The 24,951-nt window shown below is 38.8% G+C and overlaps 2 protein-coding genes across 6 annotated transcripts in view; both read left to right on the top strand.

Annotated features, from left to right (window-relative positions):
* arhgef2 (rho/rac guanine nucleotide exchange factor (GEF) 2) overlaps positions 1–5,321 on the top strand; it is a 92,896-nt gene extending 87,575 nt beyond the window's left edge. For all 4 annotated transcript variants that reach the window (XM_036556191.1, XM_036556190.1, XM_036556192.1 and 1 more), the window contains 7 exons: positions 106–204; positions 306–361; positions 531–572; positions 669–719; positions 1,106–1,465; positions 2,004–2,169; positions 4,038–5,321. In XM_036556191.1, the coding sequence (XP_036412084.1) occupies positions 106–204; positions 306–361; positions 531–572; positions 669–719; positions 1,106–1,465; positions 2,004–2,169; positions 4,038–4,120 (857 nt within the window). In that variant the 3' untranslated portion in view covers positions 4,121–5,321. The remainder of the gene's footprint in view (positions 1–105; positions 205–305; positions 362–530; positions 573–668; positions 720–1,105; positions 1,466–2,003; positions 2,170–4,037) is intronic.
* Positions 5,322–8,152: 2,831 nt separating this feature from the next.
* LOC118797315 (annexin A2-like) lies at positions 8,153–22,001 on the top strand. 2 transcript variants are annotated; one of them, XM_036556641.1, is made up of 13 exons: positions 8,172–8,328; positions 10,300–10,360; positions 10,447–10,540; positions 11,177–11,271; positions 11,362–11,475; positions 16,633–16,723; positions 16,833–16,912; positions 18,901–18,960; positions 19,071–19,161; positions 19,234–19,329; positions 20,471–20,529; positions 20,617–20,727; positions 21,633–21,998. In XM_036556641.1, exons 2-13 carry the CDS (start codon positions 10,313–10,315, stop codon positions 21,696–21,698), a joined length of 1,005 nt encoding a protein of 334 aa, XP_036412534.1. In that variant the 5' UTR covers positions 8,172–8,328; positions 10,300–10,312; the 3' UTR covers positions 21,699–21,998. The 2 variants fall into 2 exon arrangements, with proteins under 2 accessions (XP_036412535.1, XP_036412534.1); XM_036556642.1 differs by lacking the exon at positions 10,300–10,360 and having other exon boundaries at positions 8,153–8,328; positions 21,633–22,001.
* Positions 22,002–24,951: the final 2,950 nt, after the last annotated feature.

The following is a 24,951-nucleotide window of genomic DNA, read 5'->3' as shown; positions in this document are numbered from 1 at the left end:
TTGTGTAAAGTTGATTTTTGATTGAACAAATGCTTTAAAGGTCTGATAAGCTGTAGAGAAGTGCCCCTTATCAAAAACATCTCTTTTTCCTGTGCTTCAAATTAGTGGACAGATTGAGTGAGCTGCTCCTGGGCTCCAGCATCGAGCTTCCTAAGTCCAGCAGTTCCAACAATGTCCAGAACCACACAGAGACACCAATGAGCAGTAAGTCTTCAATCTTTTTTCTTTTACAGAGGAAAAGTCTTTATAAAAGACAGTTTAACTCATTTTTCCCACTTCTCTGCTTTTCTTTCTCCTAAACATAGATGGCGAGACAGTTTCCGTCAATGGAACTCTTGATGAGAACAGTCCATCACAAAAAGTAAGGGGCTGATTCAGGGCCAGTTGATACAAATATTAAAGCTATTGCAGAACAAAGGGGATTTTCAATAATTCACACTGTGTAAATTAGACTCAACACTCAAAAAAACAATCCACAGATAAATGGGACTAATACTTTATTCTAAATCATGATTGTCTTCTTTCTGTAGGACAATAATGGTAACCAGCTGCAGGACAGAACTCCCAATGAGGTGTGCATTAGTTACTAGAACATTTTCTTCTCAAAATGTAACTTTGGTTAAGTGGGAAATGCAAAACTAACTGTAAACTGTTCTTTTGTGTTTTAGGAAGTATGCCAAAGACTCGTCAACCTCAGCACTCATCTCCACGCACTACAGGTCAGTCTCTGAGACAACATTGAATTCATGCAACTTTTACGTCAATCCAACTCGACATTCGGCATAATTTTGGGCTGCTGAGCCCATTTGGGGTGATGTTTCTGTACAGAAAAATTAGAAGAGGCTCGTCCAAAACCGTCCATGTTCAAAGAGATTTCTGAGAAATGGCTAAACAGCTGTAGAAAAACGAGGCAGCAGCTTAAAAGACCAGTTTAAAGTCTGGATGCAAAGTTTAAAGATTTAGACGACACTTATTTGGTTTTAGCTCAGTGTGTCCTTGATTTCAGTTTCAGTTGCTGACATTATTACTTCAATAACATATTGCGGGTGTCGATTTGCAGAAGTTTTTTAAACATCTCTCTCTCTGTTTGTCTCTTTCTCCCTAGGCTGCCGTAATCAGACAGGACTCTATTCTGGAGCTGTGTCTGCGGGAGTGCTCCACCCCCTTCTCGGCTCCGCCCACCCCGACCTCCGTCCCGCTGGGCCCCTCCCCAGTCCGGCTGAGCCGCTCACTGTCCCGGGACGCCCTGCTGGAGGGTGTGAGCATCGGGGCAGGAGAACAGGCCCTGCTGCAACGTCAGTTCTCACTGCTGCAGGAGGAGGTGGGGAGACTGCGCCTCCTGGAGGCCAAACTGCGGGACAGTGAGAAGGCGCGGGTGCAGCTGGAGACGCAGATCAGAGAACTGCAGGCCACACGCAGCAGCAACACCACACAGGACAGCACAGATACAACATCAGCACAGCAGGTGAGCACTGAGGCCTGTCAGAGAGCCGAATGAAGTATGTGTACATACGCCACAGTCTGAAATCACTGTTTTCTATATGTAAAACAAAACTTGGGTGCCCCTGGTCAAACAAGCTGCTTTTTTTGTTTGTTTCTTTGTTAATAATAATTAATAATAAGTTACCATCCTCTATAGAGAACACACCTCTGCACATTTTAGAGCACAGTTATTGTTTATTTGCTGAAATTAACATATTAGGGAAAAAATAAAACATATCCTGTGGCCTGTGCAAAAGTTACATCACATTTTAGACTTTTTAATTTTATTTTTTCCAATATGTTCAACTTATCATGTTAATAGAAAACGTACATTAAAATTTGCAGTAAAAAATTATCTATTCAAATTTTGACATATGACTGTGTGTGTGTGTATGTGTGTTGGTACTCAAGCTCATTTTTTGCACACCCTCTTTTGTTTGCAGTTGTAATGTGTGATGTAGTGTAGTCATTGCCAACATTGTGATATTAAAATCCCCACCATTTCTTTTACCTTATCCAAGACTCCGGCTCAGAGAAGAGGAAGCGATGGAGGCCAGGGCCCTCTCGCCCCCTTAGCCTGCCAGGAAACTGTAGACCAGTTAGACGGAGTGCAGGAGGGCAGTGAGGAAGAGGATTCTGAAGAAGAGGAAGAGGTTCGGATTTCCCCACGCTCAGACAGTCCCAGAGGTGAGGCCCAGAGGCCAGTCGAGGATTAAACCATAAAAGGATGAAAACAAACAGCCATTGTATCAAAATTCTTGACCTTCTCTCTCTCTCTCTCTTTACCCTTTCACCCCTCTCCTATCTCCTGTTTTCTATCTCTCCGTCACTGGGCGTGTTAGAATGTAATATCCTGTCTGTCTCTCTTCCCTCTGTTTGCTCTAAGGGTGGGAGTCCCTGTATTCTGACAATATTTAACCTTCTCTCTCTGTGATCTGCTCTTTGAAGACTGACGACACACATAGCAGCGTCATCTCCTAAACACCCCCCACACAGACACACACACACACACACACACACACATGGCTTTAAATGTCTCTTGTATTTTGTTTAACCCCTTCAATGAAAAGAGGTGGTAGGCTCATTATAGAGATATTAATCTCAGATATTAAAGCAGCATGATGTAACATTTTTTGTTTGTTAAAATTGTGTAGAATTACTTTGTTAGAAGTGGGAAAAACAGGCCAAGACATGGTGAGCATGGTAAAACCTTTAAATACTAATTTACAAGCCAGAGGGATGTTGTTGGGAGTTTTTCAACCCCGTCATACATCTTTACGTAATAACGTCTCATACACAGCTCAAAAAGAAGGTCTGGATCAATGTTTATGTTTTACATGCAACAACATTATACATTATGATGATATGACAACAATATTAGATAATTCACTCAGAGGGAAGCACGTCCTTCACCAAGTTTTTAATTATTTCTCTTTGAATTCTTTTTCAATGCAGTCACCATCATCAGATATATCCACTCCACACTTTGCATGCAATTACACAAGTCTTATATCGGGCATTTGTTGATATTCAGTAATATATTGGTTACTAGGAAGTTGAACACTGGTCTTTATGGATAGTGTTTTTGATAATTGCCATTATTGCACCTTGTGGTATACAAAAATGTTTACGAGCCGCATCTGCTTTCCCGCTGAATGTCACTGGATCCTTTGAATTATAAGGTTAAGAAGTCAAAAGTATTGCTGCATCCATGCTACATGCAAACTAACACTACTGTCAGTTTAGTGCTGTATTTCAACCCTATTACATAACAGTACCTGCTACTCAGAACTACTCAAAATATAGGCTACTACTATAAGCAACTTACCCACCACATTTGGCAACACTTGTCAATGCAGTGTGCAGCAGTGGTAACTTGCATGTAGAAATATTCGCATTTTGACTATTTAACAGCCTCGTAATTTTGTGGATCTGGTGATTTTCAGAAAAAAAAATTTACATAGGACAAAACATATTAGCTTACAAACATTTTTTGTTTACCACAGGGTGATTAGAGGTGATTCCCGAGAACACCATTCATTTTTCCCATAGAGAGAAACAGCCTAGACCCACCTTCTTTATTTGGCATGAATACAAAATGGGCACACGACTTCAGAGGTCTGCTAAGTAGTTAAAGATTTCATTGAAAAAATGGCGAAAGCACAAATTCCAAACTTTCAGTTGATTCCAAATTTGAGTGTTTATATAAAAAAAGAGATATCTATTATGATTTATTATGATTGGGTGTACACATCCTTTAAATATTTGCCATTTTTTGACAATATTTGACCTGAAAAAAATCTAGACCTATTGCTATCAATACAGAAATTAAATCCTGTCGATGTGAATATAATCATCAAAATGTTTTACATTATATAATGAAGCAATTAATTATGCAATTACATTTAAATAATTCTGAAACGTAATTTGAATGTATAGCAGAATGACTTTAGCTAGACTTCTAAGGGTTAACACCCCCTCCTCTCCCACACATGTCCACCCACCGCTTATGATCGCGGTTGTTTTCGTGTCTGATGGTTTCTCTCTGTCTGTAGATCTACAGGACATCCCAGAGGAGAGCGAGTGTGGCACTGAAGCTCCGGACAGCGAAGCAGGACCAGACACGGCCCACAGCTAACGGTTGCTCAGTCTGAAGGCCAAACCATAAGACGGAGTCAATCGCAGAGCTGGACCTCCTCTGCTGGACGCTACACACAGCCTCTCGTTCACTTCCGAAGAACGGCTGCGTTTTAATACGTCTTGCTAGAACTATAGCTGAGAGAACTCATGAAGGCTGATTGAAGGGTGTTTTTTGTGTTGAATCTCATTTCATTTGTCAGAATTGGAGACGCTTTCCCTTCCTGTTTGATACAAGGAAACGAATAGAGTTTAAGGGGAAAAGGACATATAAGGTTATAGCGAAAGCAAGTTAATCTGCTGTTAAGTGCAGTTTTCCTTATTTATATCTCTGAGAATAACCTCTTATTAAGACCCGTAGCCTACTACTGCCTGCCATTTTATCGTTTTTATTCTGTTGTTTGTATTATTTGTATGGTGCAAATGACTGAAACTGAAAAAAGGCTGGAAAGAAAAAGACAGGAATTATGTACTGTGTGTAAAATTAGAAAACAAGGGTGAGTTTTCTACAAAGCATCGTAACAGAAAATGATGGTTAATATGAGCACCGCTCACATATTTCAATGTGTTTCTCTATGAGTTTGAAAAATGCTGAAATCTGCATTTATTCTCAATGACCAGACACTTGGTCAGTTCTACAGGGTGGCAAATGCAGTCTGATTACTTAACGAGGAAGTCAAATGTAGCATGACGTGTAATTGCAAGAGAAGAAAATAAGACCAAAGTGGTTTGCCAGTTAGTAACATTCTGTTAAATTATATGTTACTTGAATAGAGTAGATGAGAAATGCTATGATTTTTAGGCCCTGGTTGGTAATGATTGTTCCGTGTAGGACATCAGGTGTGCATCCTCTTTCCCTTCAGACACTTAATGAGCCATCATTTCTGCAATAACAGTGGCTTTGCTCTTACCCACTTCATTCTGAATAGCTGTGTACAAGCTAGGCCATAAACAGACCAGCCTAACTGAAGTCCATTACTGGACATAGAAGGATTTTTTTTCTCTACTATGTATATTATGTATCTGTCTGTATAAATATTTGAAATGTTTTGAAAAAGGAAAAAAAGACTAAAAAGAAAGCCCTTTTAAGTGTAAACCTTGTAACTTTTTTATTTTAAACTTTTATGTTAATTTTATTATTTTTATTACTTGAACTTACTGCTTGTTTGTATTGTGTTGGTCAAATATACAGTAGGAATGTCTTGGCTTTCCTTGTTGTCTCTTCCTGTCTGCATAACACGTCCCACAGACCATGTATCATGTGCACACATACAGTCGTAGGCAAAAGTTTGAGCGCCCCTAGTTATTGCCCAGTTTCTATTTGTTTGTTGAGTTTAACATATTGGGGAAAAAACTGTTGCACAACGCATTTGTGTTGTGTTAAATTCAGCAAATAAACAGTAATTGTGCATTAAAATTCAAACTTGTTTCCTGTAGAGGATGTGTTAACTTCTTTTCACTTAGAAACTCGACAAAACGTGATCTGACCAGGGTTAAACCTTTGCATACAACAGTGTAGAGGGTGACAAATTAAAGGGAAAACCAAACATAAAGTGTCTTAGCAAAGTGTTGGGCCACCACAAGCCACCAGAACCACTTTTAGGTGCACTGGTAAAGATTCTACAAGTCTCTCGAACTGTACTGGAGGGATGGAACACCGTTCCTCCAAAAGATATTCCTTCAGTTGGTATTTTGATGATGAGAGCACTGTCTAATACATGTGTCAGGCTCCAGTCCTTACAGTCCAATACACTGCAGACTTCAGCACACTGCTTCAATAACACATCTGATTTAGCTCATCAGCTAATTAGCAAGGCCTCCATGAACTGAAATCAGAGCGGTAAATGAGGGTAAACGCTAATATCCGCAGCACTTTGGCCCGGAAGGTCGTAACATATGTTATTTTTATACTAATCAAACCATTTGGTGACACCTCATGCCCTGTGGATGGGGGCACCTGGAAGAGACCACTCCCCTCAGGATAGAAATGTTTCATCATAAGATGAAGGTGATCAGTCAGTATTGATTTACAGTGACACTTCCTTTTAATTGGACCCAAACCAGTCCAGCAAAACACTTCCCCCACAGTATAACAGTGCCACCGGCCCCCCTCACTGGAGGGGTCAAGTATTCTAGCCTGTATTGTTCTCTTGGTGAACACTGCACACCTGAGGAGAATATGGTAAAGGATGGCTCATCTGACTATCTCTGTAGAACAACGCTGATGGATTTCACCCACTGAGCTCTCAGATGGTCTTTTGTGTGATGAACACTTTATGCACTTCAGTCCTGCTATAATATCCCTCTCTATATAGTTAGGAATGGACTGTTCTGTTAATGCACTAATGTAATGTTTACTCATGTCTTTCTCATACATCTAAATGGTCACTTAAGTCTCTGTTCTTATAGAAACATTGGCCAGTTAAGAGGTCTTTGTAACTGAAGCTCCTCTGAACCCTCGTTTAAAGTCATAAGATCTTAGACCTTGAGCCAAAATCAGGGTTAATCAGGGCCTGCTCAGCATTTTTATACATGAGCATGTTAGGATGTTAATTGCTTAATTGCATACACCTGTCGAAAAACCTGCACTTACGTTTCTCCACTCATTAATTCAATTTCCTTACATTTTAACCTCCAAATGACACAAAGAAATGATCTGTTGTCTTTCTGTAGCATGTTGTTTAGTCCGAATGCTTATGTAATTGTCCCTGTGAGACAAAAAGGTTAACACTTTAGTCAGTATTCATAAACTTACATGACACCCATATATTGCTGCACATATTGACAAAACCTTATATCTCCATTTGTTATCTTTTTCAGTTTTTGACATAATTTTAAAATGCCTGTTGCCCCTTACACTGTGTTTAAATTTCATGATGAATAAGCCATAAAAGGCCCAAAAATAATGGGAAAAAGTATGTTTTTTCCTTTGCCCGCCATGTGACTTCAACTTTTTCTGACATTGGGCTCTCTTGCCAATTTTTGAGTGAAATGCAGTAGCATGGTATAACAACTGGCTTTCTAACTTACAGGATATCACACTGACCTTATGCTGATGATGTGACAGCTTAAATTTTACAAATTGTGAAATGAAACTCCCACAGAAAATGCTCACTTTTGTTCAACCAGCCTGACTTGGCAAACTGTCATATTACCAACATTATATCACTGCGACTCACACTGAGCTGACAGTTCACCCCAGAAAGTGTCATGACAAAAATGTTTCAATGAGTGCGTTTACATGCAGTCCATAATCTGATCATAATCATATTTCTGCAGTTATCTGATTATTCAAATGGTCATGTAAACACTCCTGATTTCTTAGATTGGAGTAAGAGAGCTGGATTTTAGCTCAGTAATCACATTTCTCAGTGCATATGAACTCTTACTCTGATTTCTTTCGGATTTCTCAGTCTGCGCATGTGCGAAAACAGGCCGCGGTACCGGAAGTAAGCGAGCAGCATCGCCATGAGACGCAGCAAAGCACTTTTGGAGCGACGCCAATACATGAAACCAAATACATGCTTGATGAAATGAAGGATTTAAATATTCTTCATCTTCTAGATGATGTATGTTAATTTTTTCAGGTAAGGTAGCGCAATGTTTTAAAAAAAGCTGCGGCATTAACTTTGAGTTTTACGTTACGTTTACGTCACGTCTTCTTCTGTGAGTTTATTGGCTGTTTGCAAAGCAGAAATCTGATTACTGTCTGACTCATGTAGACCTGGAGTTTTAACATAATCTGATTACTTAAGTGCATGTAAACGCATTGATCGGATTACTGACAAAATCAGATTTTCTGTAATTATTGGATTATGAAGTGCATGTAAACGCACTCAGTCTTTAAATGTTTATGTAGGTCTGTGTCAGTTGCCATGAAGGGCTTATGTAGGCGTCATGTAGTTTTATGAGCTCTACCCTACTGTTAGGAGTTACAGACAAAAGTGTCAGCTTTAGAGTACAATGACTGCTGTCCTATATGAGCCCGTCTGTGACCAAGCCTTGTGTGCCACTGTGCTTTTGAAGTGCCTCAGGCCGTAATGGAAGAGTCCTAGGATAATATTTGTCAGCAGCTGAGTCTACATCACACCCTTATCAGCAAACGTAACGAGACAACTCCAGTTCAAGTCCAACAGTCACTCACTCGGAGATAGCGCAGCGTCCTACTGACAGGCTGGACGATCGGAAAGCTCAGGAATCCACCCCACGGTGAGTAGCCTGCTAGGGTGAACTGGCCCACTTCAGCTTTTTTAGTACCAGAGATGAATAGTAACTGGCTCCATTTGCTACACTTTTAAAAAAGGGTTCTTCAAGAGTTCTTTGGGTTCTGGGAATGGTTCTGTTTAGAACCATGAGTTCTATGTTGAACATTTCATGCTTAAATGGTTCTCTGCATGGTGAAATGGTTCTTCAGATTGATGGAGAACATGTTGTATATGGTTCTGTATAGCACCAAAAAAGGTTCTGCTATTATTATGATGTGAAGCTTGTGACAATAGTAGAACCCTTTTTGGTGCTCTATAGAACCATTTTCAAAAAGGTTCTGTATAGTAAATAAGACAAGAATAAAGGATAACAAAGTTACATTCGTATGCTGATAGATACTAGATGTACTAAGATGTTCTGCTGCAGTTCTACAGAGCACTTGAAGAAGGTTTTTTCTTAGTTGATACTTCTGTTTAAGTTGTTTTTGGTAGTTATTTTTGATTTCTACTTCAGTCATTATTTATTTGAAGTGTCAGTACCGCTGTTTAGGGGTGGTTTTAGGCTACTTCACCTCAGGTCATCATTCTGAGGAGAACAGGTCCTCATTATTGACTTTTAATTTGAAAGAAATGATGAACAATTTTAACAAACATCTAGATCATTTCAGTTACCTCAGTCTCGTGCCTTACTATCATGGCTACAGCTTAATTATCTCATTCTCACGCCTTACTAAGTCATGGCTTTGACTTAATTATCTCATTTTTGTGCCTTACTAAATCATGGCTACAACTACATTATCTCATTTTTGCACCTTACTAAATCATGGCTACAACTACTTTATCTCATTCTCGTGCCTTACTAAATCATGGCTTTGACTTAATTATCTCATTTGTGCGCCTTACTAAATCATGGCTACAACGACATTATCTCATTTTGCGCCTTACTAAATCATGGCTACAACTTAATTATCTCATGCTCATGCCTTACTAAATCATGGCTACAACTTAATTATCTCATGCTCATGCCTTACTAAATCATGGCTTCGACTTAATTATCTCATTCTCGTGCCTTACTAAATCATGGCTACAACAAACATTATCTCATTTTTGTGCCTTACTAAATAATGGCTTCGACTTAATTATCTCATTCTTGCACGTTACTGAATTATGGCTACGACTTAATTAGCTCATTCTCGAGCCTTACTAAATCATGGCTTTGACTTAATGATCTCATTCTCACGCCTTACTAAATCATGGCTACGACTTAATTATCTCATTTTCATGCCTTACTAAATCATGGCTTCGACTTAATTAACTCATTCTAGCACCTTACTATATCATGGCTTCGACTTAATTATCTCATTCTCAGCACCTTACTAAATCATGGCTTCGACTTAATTATCTCATTCTCACACCTTACTAAATCATGGCTATGACTTGATTGTCATTCTCGCACTTTACCAAGTCGTGGCTACGACTCAGTTATCTCATTTGTGCCTTACTACATCGTGGCTACAACTTAATTATCTCATTCTCTGAACTTACCAAGTCATGGCTATGACTTAATTATCTCATTTTTGCATTTTACTAAGTCGTAGCCACAACTTAATTACCTTGTTGTCATGCCTTAGCATGAGACACACTATTCACATACTCTTTAGCCTTTGATATTGAGCATTTTGGACTGTGGAGCTGTGGCACCACAGTTCTCTGAGTTCTCTGGAGTGATGGAGCTCCATGCAATACCTCTGGGATGAGTTGTGATCCAGAACTGACCATCCGACATCAGCTCCTAACCTCACTAATGCTCTTGTGGCTGAATGCAATCAAATCCTCACAGCAATGTTCCAACATCTAGTGTAAAGCCTTCCCAGAAGAGAAGAGGCTGTTACTGCAGCACAGGGGGACAAACTGCTTACAAATAATTTGAAATAATTAAAAATATTTTTCTTAATTGAAACTTTTTTATCTGAAGTCAAAACAGAGACATGGAGATCGAAGTGGACAACATTGAGTACAACCCAGGAAAAGAGACCGTATGTAACCTGTTCTCCATATTCAGCAGCCCACACCTGGTCATTCACTGCTCAGTTCATTCATTCGTTCATTCTTCTCATTTCAGATGTGGTGGGGAACTCTGGGCACTGTGCGTCCATTTCAGCCTTTTAAACCAGATGAGGATGCACATCAGATTTATCTCGCACTGGAAAACAAAAGTACTGCCATACAGTAGAATGATGGGTCACAATAAGACTTTTAAGCTAATATTTGGTACTTTCTGGTGCTCTTTACTTAAAGGGCTTTTATCCTAAATTATTAGCAATTTTATGTTTATTTTTTCCTCTGAAGTCCACTTATACTATTTGTGTGGCTTTACGTATCAAAAGCAGTCATAATTCATCTTTACACAACTGTTTTTCAACCTCTCTTTATCCCTTACAATTAAACCAGATCATTTTGTTATATATGTAAATGACATCTGTTCTGATTGGCTGCCCTGTATTTTGCTTCATTTAAAAGGCACACCAGGCTGAAACACTCCTTATAACTTCAACTAACTTCAGCAGAACAGGCAGGCTAAACTGCTCTAGGCTGATAAAGCAGTTGATTTTTGTGATATCACAAAACTATGAAAGGACTATATTTTGAAACTTGAATTGACATACTATATCAAATTATGTATTATGTAAAAAAAAAGAAAAAAATCAGTTTTTCTATGATATGGGCCCTTTAACTTGCCTTATTCTCAGAAAAAAAAGATTATTTTCAGTGTTTTATATATTTATTATGATGAGTTGCCTCATATAGCTCAGTGTTCTTAGACGTATGTGTATGTTTGTGTCTGTTGTTAGCTGTTGATGTGATGGCCTTGATCAGGATCCTTACTAACAGGACTAATGCCCAAAGACAGGACATTGCTGTGGCCTACAACAACCTCGCACAGAAGGTACAGAGACTTAACTATGGTTTAAACTAAATATTATGATTTCTAAAGTAGTTTTTACCACACAGTGCATCGGCCATTCCATTTTCTCAGGATCTGAATGCAGCTCTGAAGAAAGGCCTATCTGGGCCTGTGCAGGAGCTGCTGCTGGCCCTGATGATGACCCCAGCTCAGTTTGACGCCCATCGCCTTCGACACTCCATGGAGGTGAGCAAATTACCTTTGAAAGCTGAACGAGTACAAAAGTGACATTAAAGTGTCATTATATAAACTAAGGCCCAATCCCATTTCTGCTTTTTACCCCTACCCCTTGTTTTCGAGTGTCACCCTAACCTCTTGGAACTGAGTTACAAGGGGTAGTGGTTAAAATCTTGCCCTACGAAATGGGACAACCCTCAAATTAAAAAAAAACAAACATTTTTTAATAACAGGCTACTAGCGCTGCTCTGTAGGCCACCCAGCCCGTCTTCAGTGACAGCAGAGAAGGGAAAAGTTCAGCATTTAGGGCATCATATGCTTTCAAAGAGGGGGTGCGACAGGTTTTATTATCGCCCACCTCTATTTCCTTGGTGATATGAAGCTTAAGTCAGCTATTCACCAGCTTCTTATGCGAATTTTCCCGTTCCACCTTAAATGGTGCAGCAGTTACATTCTGGCGCTTCAGGCGTCAGAACGGTTGGACTATTTAAGGTGGAACGGGAAAGTTAGCTAGCTAGCTACCGAAACATTAGCCTACTATTAGCGATTTTTGTGCTTGTTATGAAGAAAACGATCATAATACATTGAAACGACATTAAACTAAAATAATACAGTGGTTATCGTAATATGTAACTGAGAAAATACTTATATTTGTGGGTTTCTTTGGTGTCTTGCTCAGCCATCTTGCCGTTTTTCCTTTTTTCCTCAGAACACTCTGTTTGGAGTGAGTCTCTGAAAAACCATGTAGCCCAAACACTAGGGCACCCCTAGACGTGAACGCGCAAAACAGAGGGCTAAGGGCTAAGTGGTATGAGCGAGGGGTGAAATTGGGATTGGGCCTAAGAATATTATGGCAACACATTATGTAATCAAAGACTGATAAAGGCATTTTGCTCAATAAAGACACGTAAATTAGACACATGTAAGTGCTTTATGCACTATACAGTAAGCCGTATCCCTTATGTGTCAGTATATAATTTGACATTTGTTATGAGAAAACTATTAATCGTGCCACTTGTTACAAATATAATAACACACTGATAAGCTCTTGTTATAAAACGGATAGTTCCGGTTCTAAAATCTGATTGGCTGAGCCGCGTTAACCGCTGAACTCTGTATCACTGCGCCACGGCATGAAAAACCCTTCTGCTGTTAACGGATTCATCTTTGACTCTAACGCTGATCGGACGGAGCACCGAGTAAGAACGCGTTTCTGTTTAAACTGAGGGGTTGAAAATTATTTTCTTAACTAGAACTGGGCTGGTCAGCTAGCCAACAGGCTAAAAGATAGTAAACATGCTAAACAACTCCAACATTAATATCACAGGCTTGAATTAAAGTACTCGATATGATTCACTGTAAAACGGCCGTATAGAAGTCTACAGAATGTCACCTGAATGTCTTACACGCTTTAAATGTCCGTGTTTCAGTCAGAAGTCGCGTCAAACCCAGGCTGAATCCCAAACGGCTCCGTACTCCCTAGCTAAATAGTGAGCTATGTAACCTAGCTAACATTCAGTTTAGAAATTTTTGCTTCAGCTGTCAAATAGTGCGCTGCTTGTCGAATATGTATGTGGATGAATCCCAAATGACCATTTTAGCGATATCTTGTATTGTTGGGGCGTAGAAATCACTATTTAAATTCCCTATGTAGTGCACTTCGTAGGGAACAGGGAGCCGTTTGAGATTCGGCCCCAGCGTGAGAAAAGTGGCGTCGTCAGACTGGCAGAAGACTCGCGGTGGTGATTTAGTGACCAAAAAATACTTAGAAACTGAAAGTATTTGCATTAAACAGTGCTGTGTTATCATATGTTCACTGTTCTACAGAAAAAAAGTTTAAAAATCATGTAATGTCTGCAGTTTACAGTGATTTGCGACCGTTTTTCTCCTCATTCAGCGGTCAGTGGTTGCTTAGCAACGATACCGTATGCTATAAGGAACTACGTTTCTTGGCGGAATACTTGTTTATGTCGGTTCTTATCAATAATAACTTAAATAATTTTCTCAAACATTGTGTATTTTAAAATATTTTATATCCGCCGCCGTTTTATAAAAGCAATAAGCCACTCGAGGCAGTGCGTTACTGGGATTTTAAAAAACCGCAGTAACCCACGGCCTCTCCTGGCTTTACTATGTAATAACTGAGCATTAATTATTAACCTATCTAAATTCACAGTGTATTAGGGTACAGTTTGATCATAGGCTCTTGTCAGTGTCACATGGTGGATTTTTTACTTTAGAGCTAATAAGAGTTTAATCTGTTCTGTTTTCTGGACTTTAGTCATCACTAATTAGACGCTATAAAACGCTAAACAAGTTACCAATCTGTGACTTTTAAGGACAGTAACAACATGTTTATTTTGCATAATGCAATTATTAGCAGTGGCCTCTCCCCACCAGATGTCGCTGCGGAGCAGTGCACTACATGATCAATGATTCAGTGTTAACTAATATATGTATAGTATAATAGCTAATATATCGCTGTTGTCTAAAGAAAATATTTCCAAAATTATCTCCAAGGTGGTAGCTTTACAGGAGAAGGAAAAAAACCTACTTTACTTTTAATGTAAGTTAATGGAACCAGAATTTTTCCAAGTAATTTTGGGCCGTTTCTTTTAGTCCATTCATCATGAAATTTACACACAATGTAAAGGACAAAAGACATTTTCAAATTATGTCAAAAACTAAATGACAAAAATGGAGATACGAGGTTTTCTTGCGACAACAACGACATATATATATATATATATATATATATATATGTCGTTGTTGTTATATATATATATACACATATATATGTATATTCTTCTTTGTAACTAATGTTGCTGCACGTTTATTACATCTGACAGTGGTAGGGCTGTCCGATACATCCCAAATATCTTCCTGTACCTGGTGTGTAAATGTCAGTAGGCTACCTGTTTCTCTTAGCAGTCTTCGTTTGGTGAGCGAGGGGCCCCTCAGTGCTCGTCTGACCAGTGAGCAGTAAAAAAGCATGTTCAACACGCTTTCAATAACCAGATGCTGAGAGCAGCCAAAAAAAGATAATACATTTACATATGTCCAGACATTTAGTAACATCATTTACAGTATGGGCGTTTACGGTATGAGTTTGTCCAGATGAAAGATCATCGTGCATCTTTTCTTTTCGAGCAGTGACCGTCACTGGTGAGTCATTCTGCATTATTACAAGGCGTGTTATTCTTAACCCTCTATTGCATGATGTTGCCTCAGAGCAACAAACTAATTTCCCTCACTTTACAATGACATTATACATATTTAAAGCCAATCATAGGGTTAACTTTAAAAAGAAGAGTTTGAGTAAGTCAATAAAAAGCATGAACTTGGTCACACTATCTCTTAGTTGGCACATTTAAACCTCTTTTTTAACATTCAGTATCAATTTTTTTTGAGAATTTGCAGAAATGTGTTTGTTGCCTATAGGCAACATTGTGTGACAGTACAATGGATTTAGCCAGTCACAAGCCAGGTCTCACCACTTCAGGGAACATGGATCTATACCATTTCTTCCCATTGTCACACAATGTTACCTCAAGGCAACATACTCCAAAGGACTCCTGCACACTTTATTACTGTTATATTTTCATGTTTTTGAATTTAATAAACAGGTCCAAAAAATAAATCAAAGCCCATTTTCATGTAAAAAAGTTGAACTGAATCTATATTTTTATATATTGCTCTCATAAAGTGTGCAGTAGAGGGTTAATGTATGGAAAGCGATGTGTTCCCTGCTCTGATATGTTGCTACAGACCGCAATGATCAAGCTTGATAACTTTGATTTGTAATGCGATGCTGTATAACCAGGTTTTGTGAGATCTAATGCTGTTTCCTGTCTCCACTTCCATTTCTGCACCACATTACATTAATTTGTGAATTTGTGATTTCATTGATGGAGTGCGTTTGTGTTTGGATCAGGTTTGCGTCTCTAGTTTCATTAACGAGTTGCTGCTGCCCCTTCAGTTTATTGTGCCCCACCAGGCTTTCTGTGGCAGAGACGCCACTGATTATTAGTGATTTTCATATTACAGACATCCAAGTATGCACTAATACAGGCCTTTATGTACACTGAACAAACCATTTAGAAGTGTCTGATTCAGGCTTTACTAAATAAGAATCATGACCTAAATAGAGTCCCAATTAATGTTCTGTAAATAAACCAACATAATAATATTTTTTTAAAAGTAGCATTCATAAATCAGTTATCAGTTATCATTTTAAACTAGATATTGTTTGATTTTGTATTTAATATTTTAACTACTTTGTTAACAATGAAAAGTTGTTATATGCTAAACATTATACTGTAAAAACTACAATAATTACACTGTTAGAAATAAAAGTTCTGTGCAGGTAGATTTTCCGGTCGTCAAGGTACAAGCAATGTAAAGGTTCTCTCAACAGTGGTTTTAAGGTCCAATTGTGCACCTTTAATAAGTTTTTCCAGGTGAAAAGTTCGTATTTGTACCTTTTCATAACCGAATGTTTTAAAACAGAACAATAAAATAAAAAAGCCTGGAGACGAGACGGGGTGTGTGGAGTCAGTACAATTAAGAAAATATAATTTCAATGAATTATGGTACAATTCTGTTCCCTGACTAAAGGTACTGAGATGTACCCTTGAGGGTACCACCCCAGTGATGAGACGGTTACTGCCCCAGTGACAGTTTCATGCCTTTCTCTCTGAAAGTGTACTTGCCTCAAAATTGGGTAACCCCTTTTGAGGCATTCTGGATATTAATCTTAACTCTTAATGCTATACAGCTTTCAGAATTGTCTACAGCTCTGGGCACCTAAACTTTTTTACAGCTTACCGACATGTTGCACAGGACTAACATGTTAGAATCATTTTATGCATTTATCTGTAAACAAATTGGATTTCTATTATTAAAAACATTAATTCTAAAACTTTGAATAGTGGTGTAGAACAACAACATTAATAACAACAATAATATGAGTTTATTATTATTATTATTATTATTATTACTAACAGTGGTAGTAGTAGTAATATGTGTAATATGTGTAGACTGTGACGAATACAGTAATAGAGTAAAATTAAAATGTCACTGTAATAATTAGGGCATGCACTGATTATAATTCTGATCACTGTTCATCTCTAATAATAGTAATTTGTTCGTGTGGTTGCCGTACAGGGTCTCGGCACTGATGAGGAAGCTCTCCTGGAGGTGTTGTGCACCAGATCACCTGATCAGCTCAGAGACATCACAGTGGCGTACAAGGAGGGTGAGAAAATACAAACAACCACAAACTAATGTAGTCATCGTTATTCATTAAGAATGCCTGTAAACAGCAACGCCACACATACACACCCTTCCTGTCACTCGGCCCATAGCCTACGGACGTTATCTGGAGAACGACCTGATCAGCGAGACGAGCAAAGACTTCAGCAAGCTCGTCCTGGCTATACTCAAGGTAAAGCAAGACTGTGGCCAGTGTGTCGGGTCAATATCTCTGTGCTGGACCATATTGTGCTGAGCCATTTTGTTTCACACTTGTACGCCTCTTCAGACAGGATGCTGTTTCATTACAGCACAAAATCCTGTTGTTTGAGAAAGATGTGAATGCATATCATCTTCATTTTTAAGCACAGACAAATATCAGTATGTCAGTAGGTATTAGAGGAAGAACCACAATGATAGATACAAAGAATTGGGGTTTTGCTAGCTGCAAGCAAGAAAGTAATCTCTAGAAAATGGCTCTCTTAAGTCTCTTAAGTCCCCTCAGGTACATGACTGGTATGACATTGTTCATGAAATTTATATTATGGAAAAGCTAATTTATTCCTTAAGAATTCAGATTGAGAAATTCTGTCAGATTTGATCTAAGTGGCCAGTTTATATAAGAACCCGGCGACCAGAACTTTTTTAGGGTTTTTATGACCTACCTTTTCATTTCCTCTCCCCTCTATTATCTTTTGTAATGCAAAAAGTTTTTAAGGAGATAATTTTAAGGGAAAGTCAGAAATTTTCATGTATTTGATAATATCCCCCTCTTTTCCCCCTCCATAATGTATTGTTATTGATATTGACAGTATTTTCAAAATATATTAATCAGAAGAAAAGCAAAGATTAGAAAAAGAGGATTATGTATGTATGTATATATGTATGTATGTATGTATTTGTATATATGTATATAAGCATACAAGCATTTAAAGTAAAGCAGGTGGATAGAATCATAATGGAACTGTTTTGTTATTAGACAGTCATAATTGTGGTGCTAACTGCAATACTGTTACAATTGTTTAATATAATGCAAATTTTATACTTTTCTTTTTTCTTTTCAAAAGACTTTACCCCCAAAAAAAGAGAAACTTACTTTTGAGCTGAGCATACTGTGGCATCAGAGCACACATGTGTTCTCACTAGTTTAGAAATAATAAGATAAACATGTTTTTGGCTGCTCGTCTTCTCACTAGGACAAAACGCAGGGAGCATATCACACCAGTGCTGGCCTGACTTTACTACTAGCTGTTCCTTGAACTGAATTATAATCAAAGGGGGATCGGGCCTTTGCAGCGTACGCCCCTGAAACTGTGGAACAATCCTCCACTGATTTCAGACATTCAGACTTGGTTCATGTTTTTAAAAAATGTTTGAAGACATATTTTATTCTCTTGCTTTTAGTAGTTGTTGAACTATGTCGCTGTGGATTTTAGTATATATAGCTTTTTGAATTTTGTATACTATTGTATTTCATTGTGTTGTAAAGCACTTTGAGCCTTGTTTTCGAAAAAGCTATATAAATAAAGACTTACTTATGAATAAAGATTTACTATAAGCAAGTCTATTTGAGATTGCTTACGAACACGTGGTTTGGGGCAAGCAGTTAGCAAGATGCTATTATGCTTTAATTGTTTGTTAGCCCCTTAACTCCAGCACAAAGCTAAAGAAGCTAACTTCAGACACCAAACAGGCCTCAGGGTGTTGAAAAGATAATTAGTGGCATGAAAGTTAAAAGTCAGTTAAGTATCTACAAATAATCAACTGTACTATCCAAATAAAGTGTTCCTGAAGATTGTGTACATTTTATTGTTTGCTTGTTCCTTTAGTGAATGAGACACACAAGTGTGCAGGTCAGTTACACTCTTAGTGCAGTGCTGCTACTAGTATGACATTCTTTATAATTGCAGGTTATAGCTGGTTGTCTGCTGGTGAAGTTGGGACATTCTGCCTGTTAATGTGGTGTGAATTTCAGTCAGTGTGAATTTCAGTCAGTGTGAATTTCAGTCATTTTGTCAGTGGAGTTATATGTAACTTTATTTTGATGTTGTTTAATATAAAAATACATTAGTACCCTGTTTGACTCCACAGAGCTAGAATGCCCCAGGTAATGATTAAACCGGTTAGTGTGGAATGTGGCTGCTGTTGAAACACACTGACTCTTCTCTGTCATATCAACAGAAGGAGGAGCTGAACACACCCGGAGAGATCGATTACCAACTCATCGATCAAGACGTCAAGGTGTGGCTCTCTCTCTCTCTCTCTCTCTCATCATGAAGTTTATATGGCCTCTTCCAGGAAGTCATGTATTGGCAAGAACGCTAAAGTGCATTAAATATGTTTGTGTGCAGAGCCTTAAAGATGCTGTCAGTGGAAAGAAACCTGACTCCGCCCCCTGGATCCAAGTGCTGACCTCTCGTGATTCAGACCACCTCAACAGAGGTATGACCCTTTGATCTCAAACTTGAAACTCGTTCATACGCACCTGATTGTAACACTCTATCATCATGCTAGTGATCTCTAGGCTAGAGGATCTGAAAGGGGAGCCAGTGGATAAAACAATTCAGAACCATTTCTCAGGAGACTTCCGACTTGGCCTGCGCACTTTGGGTGAGAAAACTACTTATACTTCCACACTGGCTTAATTCAGTGGCGAACTGTGGCTGTTACAGCGACCTTCAGTTTGGGCCATAAATATTAAAAACTCAGTCAAAAACAAGTAAAATCTACAATTGCTAACTTCTGCTAGCACCCCTATGGGACTCTAGTAGTATAGCGCCAAGCTAACAGTGGTTCAGATATACACTTTTTGGCTGTTCTCAATTAACCACAGACATTATAAACCCATAAAGATTTGATTTACAGTAATTAATACCGCAAGATACATTCATTGGCCATTTTATCAGAGACACCTACCATATAGGGGCAACAGGGCCGCTGCTGACCAGATACTCTTATCTGTGCGGTGGACCATTCTCAGCACAGCAGTGACACTGACATGGTAATGCACGTGGAGCCTATATGTGTGTATCAGCGATGTTGCTGGGTATTTTACACATGCTAGTTTCAATGCTAGGTTGAAAATATCCAGCCAAGAGCAAGTTTGTGATCGGAAACTGACCACCAATTAAGGACCAGGGGATGGCTTACACAAACTGTCTCTAACCGTATAACATTAAGGTAGGGGTTTCCAATAAAGTGGCCAAAGAGTGTACATTATGCTACCACCAATACATACAATTCATATAGTCTATGCTATATGTCTAAAAGTTGGTAGACACTTGTTCTTCCAGTGTTCTTTTCAAAATGTAGGGTATTAAAGAGGTTGTCCACTTTGCTGTTCTACTGTTTACACTAGATTTTGGAATATTGCTGTGATATTTGATTGCATTCAGCCAGAAGAGCATGAGTGAGGTCTGGTGCTGATGTTGGATGATCAGTTCTGGATCACAAATTCCAGAGGTACTGGATGGAGCTCCATCATTCACTCCACAACCCAATCCTGGGGGCTTTATACCCCTCTAGCTTATGCTTGGCATTGGACATGGTAAACATAGGCGCATATGTGGCTGATCCAGAGCATACCATTCTATTGCCAGTGCTTTTCTATGGAGATTACAGCTGTGTGTGGGCAGTTGATGTCAGCAATGGGTGCATCTTAACTTTTAGACATATAGTGTATGTGTGAGTGTGTCTGTTGTGTTTTCTGTTACACACTCATCTCTGAACCATCTAATGCACATCTCTGCAGTTCGCTCAATCCAGAATACGCCGCTCTACTTGGCCCAGCGCTTACAGGCCTGCATGAAGGTAAGGAGGCCAGGTCGCTCAAAGTCTTTGCCCCCTTTTGTCAGGTATAGGGTGACTGAATGAACATTATTCTATGTGTATGTTCAGAAAAATGCAGTCGTTCGAGGCATCATGGTGGGCCGGAGTGAAGAAGACCTCTTGTGGGTGAGGGTCCAGTTCTGCAAACTGACCAACGTCTCCCTCTACTCGACCATACAGGTGAGATTTCAGTCAGCTGCAGTCAGAGTCTCTTTCTGAATCATTGTCTGCTGTCATATAAAACCAATTTAGATACATCTGAAGTGCTGTGAAAAAGTCTTTCAGACTTTCTCTGTTGTTGGATATTTGTCACAGTGAATGCTTTTAGACGAAGACAGCCTCACATTTTTTAAGGTGGTGAATCATCCATGTGAAAAAGTAATCGCCCCTTTGGTTTCTCAAGCAGCAAATTGAACACATTTAATTGATAATGAAATTGAGCTGATTGTACACAGTCTGGCTTGAATGCAGTCAGTTATGCTCTCGTGGACTCGTGGATGGCTGTGGCATCACTAACATTAATTTTAAGGAGGCAACATTTTTTACATGGGTGATTCATATATACCTTTGCTAATTGCTAAAATGTGTTTTGTGTTTGCTAAGGTTCTCTGTTTAATATTTTAAAGCTTTATTTAAAAGCATTTGCTGTTACATATATGCAGTGATACAGAAAATCAGGAGGGGACCAATACTTTTTCACGGTATTGTATAAAGTGATTAAATCAACAAATAATTAATAGAATACTGTTAAAAAATTATCTGTGTGTAGAATGATGAACAGAGCTGTGGACCAAGAAAGCTGTAGAGCATCAAGAATGAAGTTATAATAAAATTCGAACATGATCCAAAAAAACAAAAATAAATATGTAACATATAAATGGTTAAATATCTAACTACTGTATAGCATTTTTCATTGAATTATTGGTTAAATCCTTGAAAAACTGACTAAAACAAGTAACAACACCTCTTGGTGGGTAATGTATAATATTTAAACCTACACTGTATAAGTAACTGAATATAAAATAACACTTATTAATATGATAAGAGAGCATGTTGTGCCTTTTTCTGTGTCATTCATCTTATAGAAAGAATTCAAAGGGGACCTGCAGCTGGCTCTGCTGGCTCTGTGCCGATCGGAGGACATATGGTAGAGCAAACAGAGAAACAAAGCAAGAGCTTTTCTCCTGGACTCCAAGCTGCTCGACCACTTCAATGTCTACTCACAACCTGCATAAACCATGTCCATCTGCCACAAGAAGAAGCAATGCTAGAAGTTTCTTCACAGGTCAAGTCTGCCAGGAGCTGAATATTACTATCCATAAGGTGAATCATAATTTGTATATGGTTCAGCATCAATGCCCATTTCCACTCTCAGCACAGAGCAATAAACAGTTATTTTCTTTTGTGTAATAAAATATGTTGTTTTTCTGCTATTAAAGAATACAATTCATACATAACTCAAAGCAAAATGATGAACCTCTTTTTTCTTTAATGTCTGAATGTATTTGAACATTGTTTCTTTGTTCTGTCACCGAACTGATGATACATTTATTATTTCTGTGCTTTACTTTGGATAAAAGCCTTAAGGGGGAAGTCCACCAAATTTTAGAGAGTGCAGTGTAGAGAAATGTGCCAGATCTGATTCCTTTTCAGTGGTGGTGATATGAACCAGGGATCGCAATCTCTTATAAAGCCACAGCACAGATTTAGCTATTTTATGGCTCTGTTTCTCTGTCTTTGATAGTAAAGCGCAGAAATACAGTTCAAACATTTCTTAAATCTGTAAAGTCGCCCTTTCCATTCCATCTTATCACAAGATTGTATGTGACTCACATCCGGAGTTATGAGCCTGTAAAGAGGGGTTGAGATACACGCTGTCTGCCTCTCACCGGGTGTGATTGGTGGATTTGTGTGTCCGTCTACACTGTATGTGAAACCGTCCAATGGACACTCAGGAAATCACTAAGCACTGACCATCACACCAGAAACCCTTCATTTTTTGTTCAGTCCACATCGGAGACACATGTGAAATGGCGTACAGAGAGTTTACAGCTGCTGAAGTTGCTGCAGTAGTTTTGAAAAGTAGTGATGAAGATATCAGAGTATTTTATGAATTTTAGAAGGTATGCACAACTGAGAAAACGACCTCAGACCCCAGAGGGTTAAAGATTTGATTGTGTAGAAATTTAAAAAGAGGTGGAATTGCCCTTTAACTTTTCACAGACACTTCTCTTGCTAAAAGTTTCCACCGCAGTAACTCCTCCATTGGCCTTCTCTCTCCTCGCTGTTCCTGTAGTCTCCTACCAGGTTGCCACTTAACTACCACATTTGACAAAGCCTGCTGGTTTGTTTAGGTATTTTGGTGAAGTTGTCAGTCTGATGTCAGTTCAATGCACAGTACTGTTATCTTACATGTAGCAATATTTCTATTTTGACCTTATATTTGAAGAAAGAATGTACATAAGACAAAATGTACCGGGTTTGGAACATTTTTGGTCTATTACAGGGTGCAACAGAAGCAAGTTTTCCTATTGGGAAAACAGGCTTAGACCCAGAATTCCTAATATGAGCATGTCAACAACTAACAAATGGATGACGCGAGAGGGCGCTAGACAAATATTCACATTTTTTTCATGACCTCAATTTTTTGAGACAGACACAGAGATAGGTGGAGATATGTTTTATTAATATAATCAAAGAAATTATTTCTCCCTGTAATCTCTGGGTGTGAAATGTTGTGACTATGTTGAGCTGCTAGTGAGCAATGAGGGGTGAAGGGGGAGGAGTGAGAACGTCCTTCTTTGAAAATAATACACACCTCTTCACAAACCCACAGACTTACTGAGTCAGAATTGTTCACAGTGGTGGTGATAGGAACCAGACGTCCGAGATATTTCCTGCCTTTAAATGCCCCCTCACAGAAAGTTATTATATGACAAGGCTAAGAATACACTGCCTAATGCCTAAGACATCACAACATTTTTGAGATAAAGTTTGGCCTGAAATGTATCTTTTAAAAGCCGTTCAGGGTGGAAGGATACATGCCTGGTGTTAGAAGTCAAACTAGTCCCCAAAAGAAAACATTTTTCCACATTTACTACATTTTTAGCAACATCAGCATTACATATAATAACTCAGAAGATGTGTAGGTTCGTGGTTTTGGACAGTAAATATGTGTGGCTGTATTTGTGTTGTAGACAGAGCTCATCTCGAGAACGAGTTGACAGCTCTGACGGAAGTGTTGTTAAAGCTTGAGCTGACTGAGAGAATAGCTGTTGACATGAGTGACACACACAAACACACATTTACACACACTTCCCAGCTCACCGTTCCCTTTTCCTCATTCCGATCTACTGATTCAGCACTTTCCTATTGACCCACTACTCTCTTATCCACTGATCTTCATCCTCTTCCTTCCCTGTCCCGTGTCCTGTCTCCATTGTGTTGGCATTGTAGGCATTCAATGTATTAACTAACAACTCCAGTCAGATATTTGGCTGGACGTAAAGAGGGACAATTTTCAACACTGGGAAACTGTGACTATTAGAGCTAGGCCCTCAGCTTGGGCCATAAACATCAAAACTCAGCCACAAAACAAGGCTAAGAAAACCCCTATGCATGCTTATGGAATCATACCACTATGTTAGCACCAAGCTAACAACCATTCACATTAAAATTTGGCCGTTCTAGATTAAACACAGACATGAAGCTTGAAGCAGTCATTTATGTAGCAGTTATCAAAATGCAACTGGTTGTTTGTACTGTCACTTCCTAACTATGTTGGTAGTTGATGTTCGAGTGAGTGGAAACCGGGAAATACCAGTTTTAGCAGTGGTGGGCAAATCTACGAATAAGCACCCAAATGGAGTTTAGTCGTATTGACTTGTTAACCATCTGGTATATACAATCTTCCAGTGAGCACCCGAACACAGCAATAATCAAACTTGTATGGCCTTCTGTCCAGCTCCTGAGGTCCTAACCAATGAGAGGGCTTGCTTAGCTGTATCCACTTTAATGCCAGGAGACAAAAAATTTGATTGGATCATTTTTCCTTGGCTGTTTCAAGACTGTAACCCTTTTATTTCCAGCCAAAACCTAAAAAAGAAACAAAAGAATTACTACAATACCTGCAGAGTTTAGATACAACCATGATGATTCTAGTAAAAATAAACTAAAATGATAGACTATTTTATTTCAAAGAAATCATTGGCCTTGAAGGCCCTGAGGGCTCCAATTTCAAGCATATTTGTATTAGGATAACACGTCTTACTCATCAGCTAATTGCCAAGCCCTGTGTCCACTGAAAAAGGGTGGGTTGGAGCATAAAGGGCTTTAAACGTGCAGAAACTCTGCTGTACGCTATTTCCACCTCCAAGCCTGCACTGCACATCATCAGGTTACAAT

This window comes from Colossoma macropomum, unplaced genomic scaffold (genome assembly GCF_904425465.1).
Source record: "Colossoma macropomum unplaced genomic scaffold, Colossoma_macropomum, whole genome shotgun sequence".
NCBI lineage: Eukaryota > Metazoa > Chordata > Actinopteri > Characiformes > Serrasalmidae > Colossoma > Colossoma macropomum.
The sequence above is the reverse complement of the archived record's forward strand: the minus strand, read 5'-3'. Positions and strand labels throughout refer to the sequence as shown.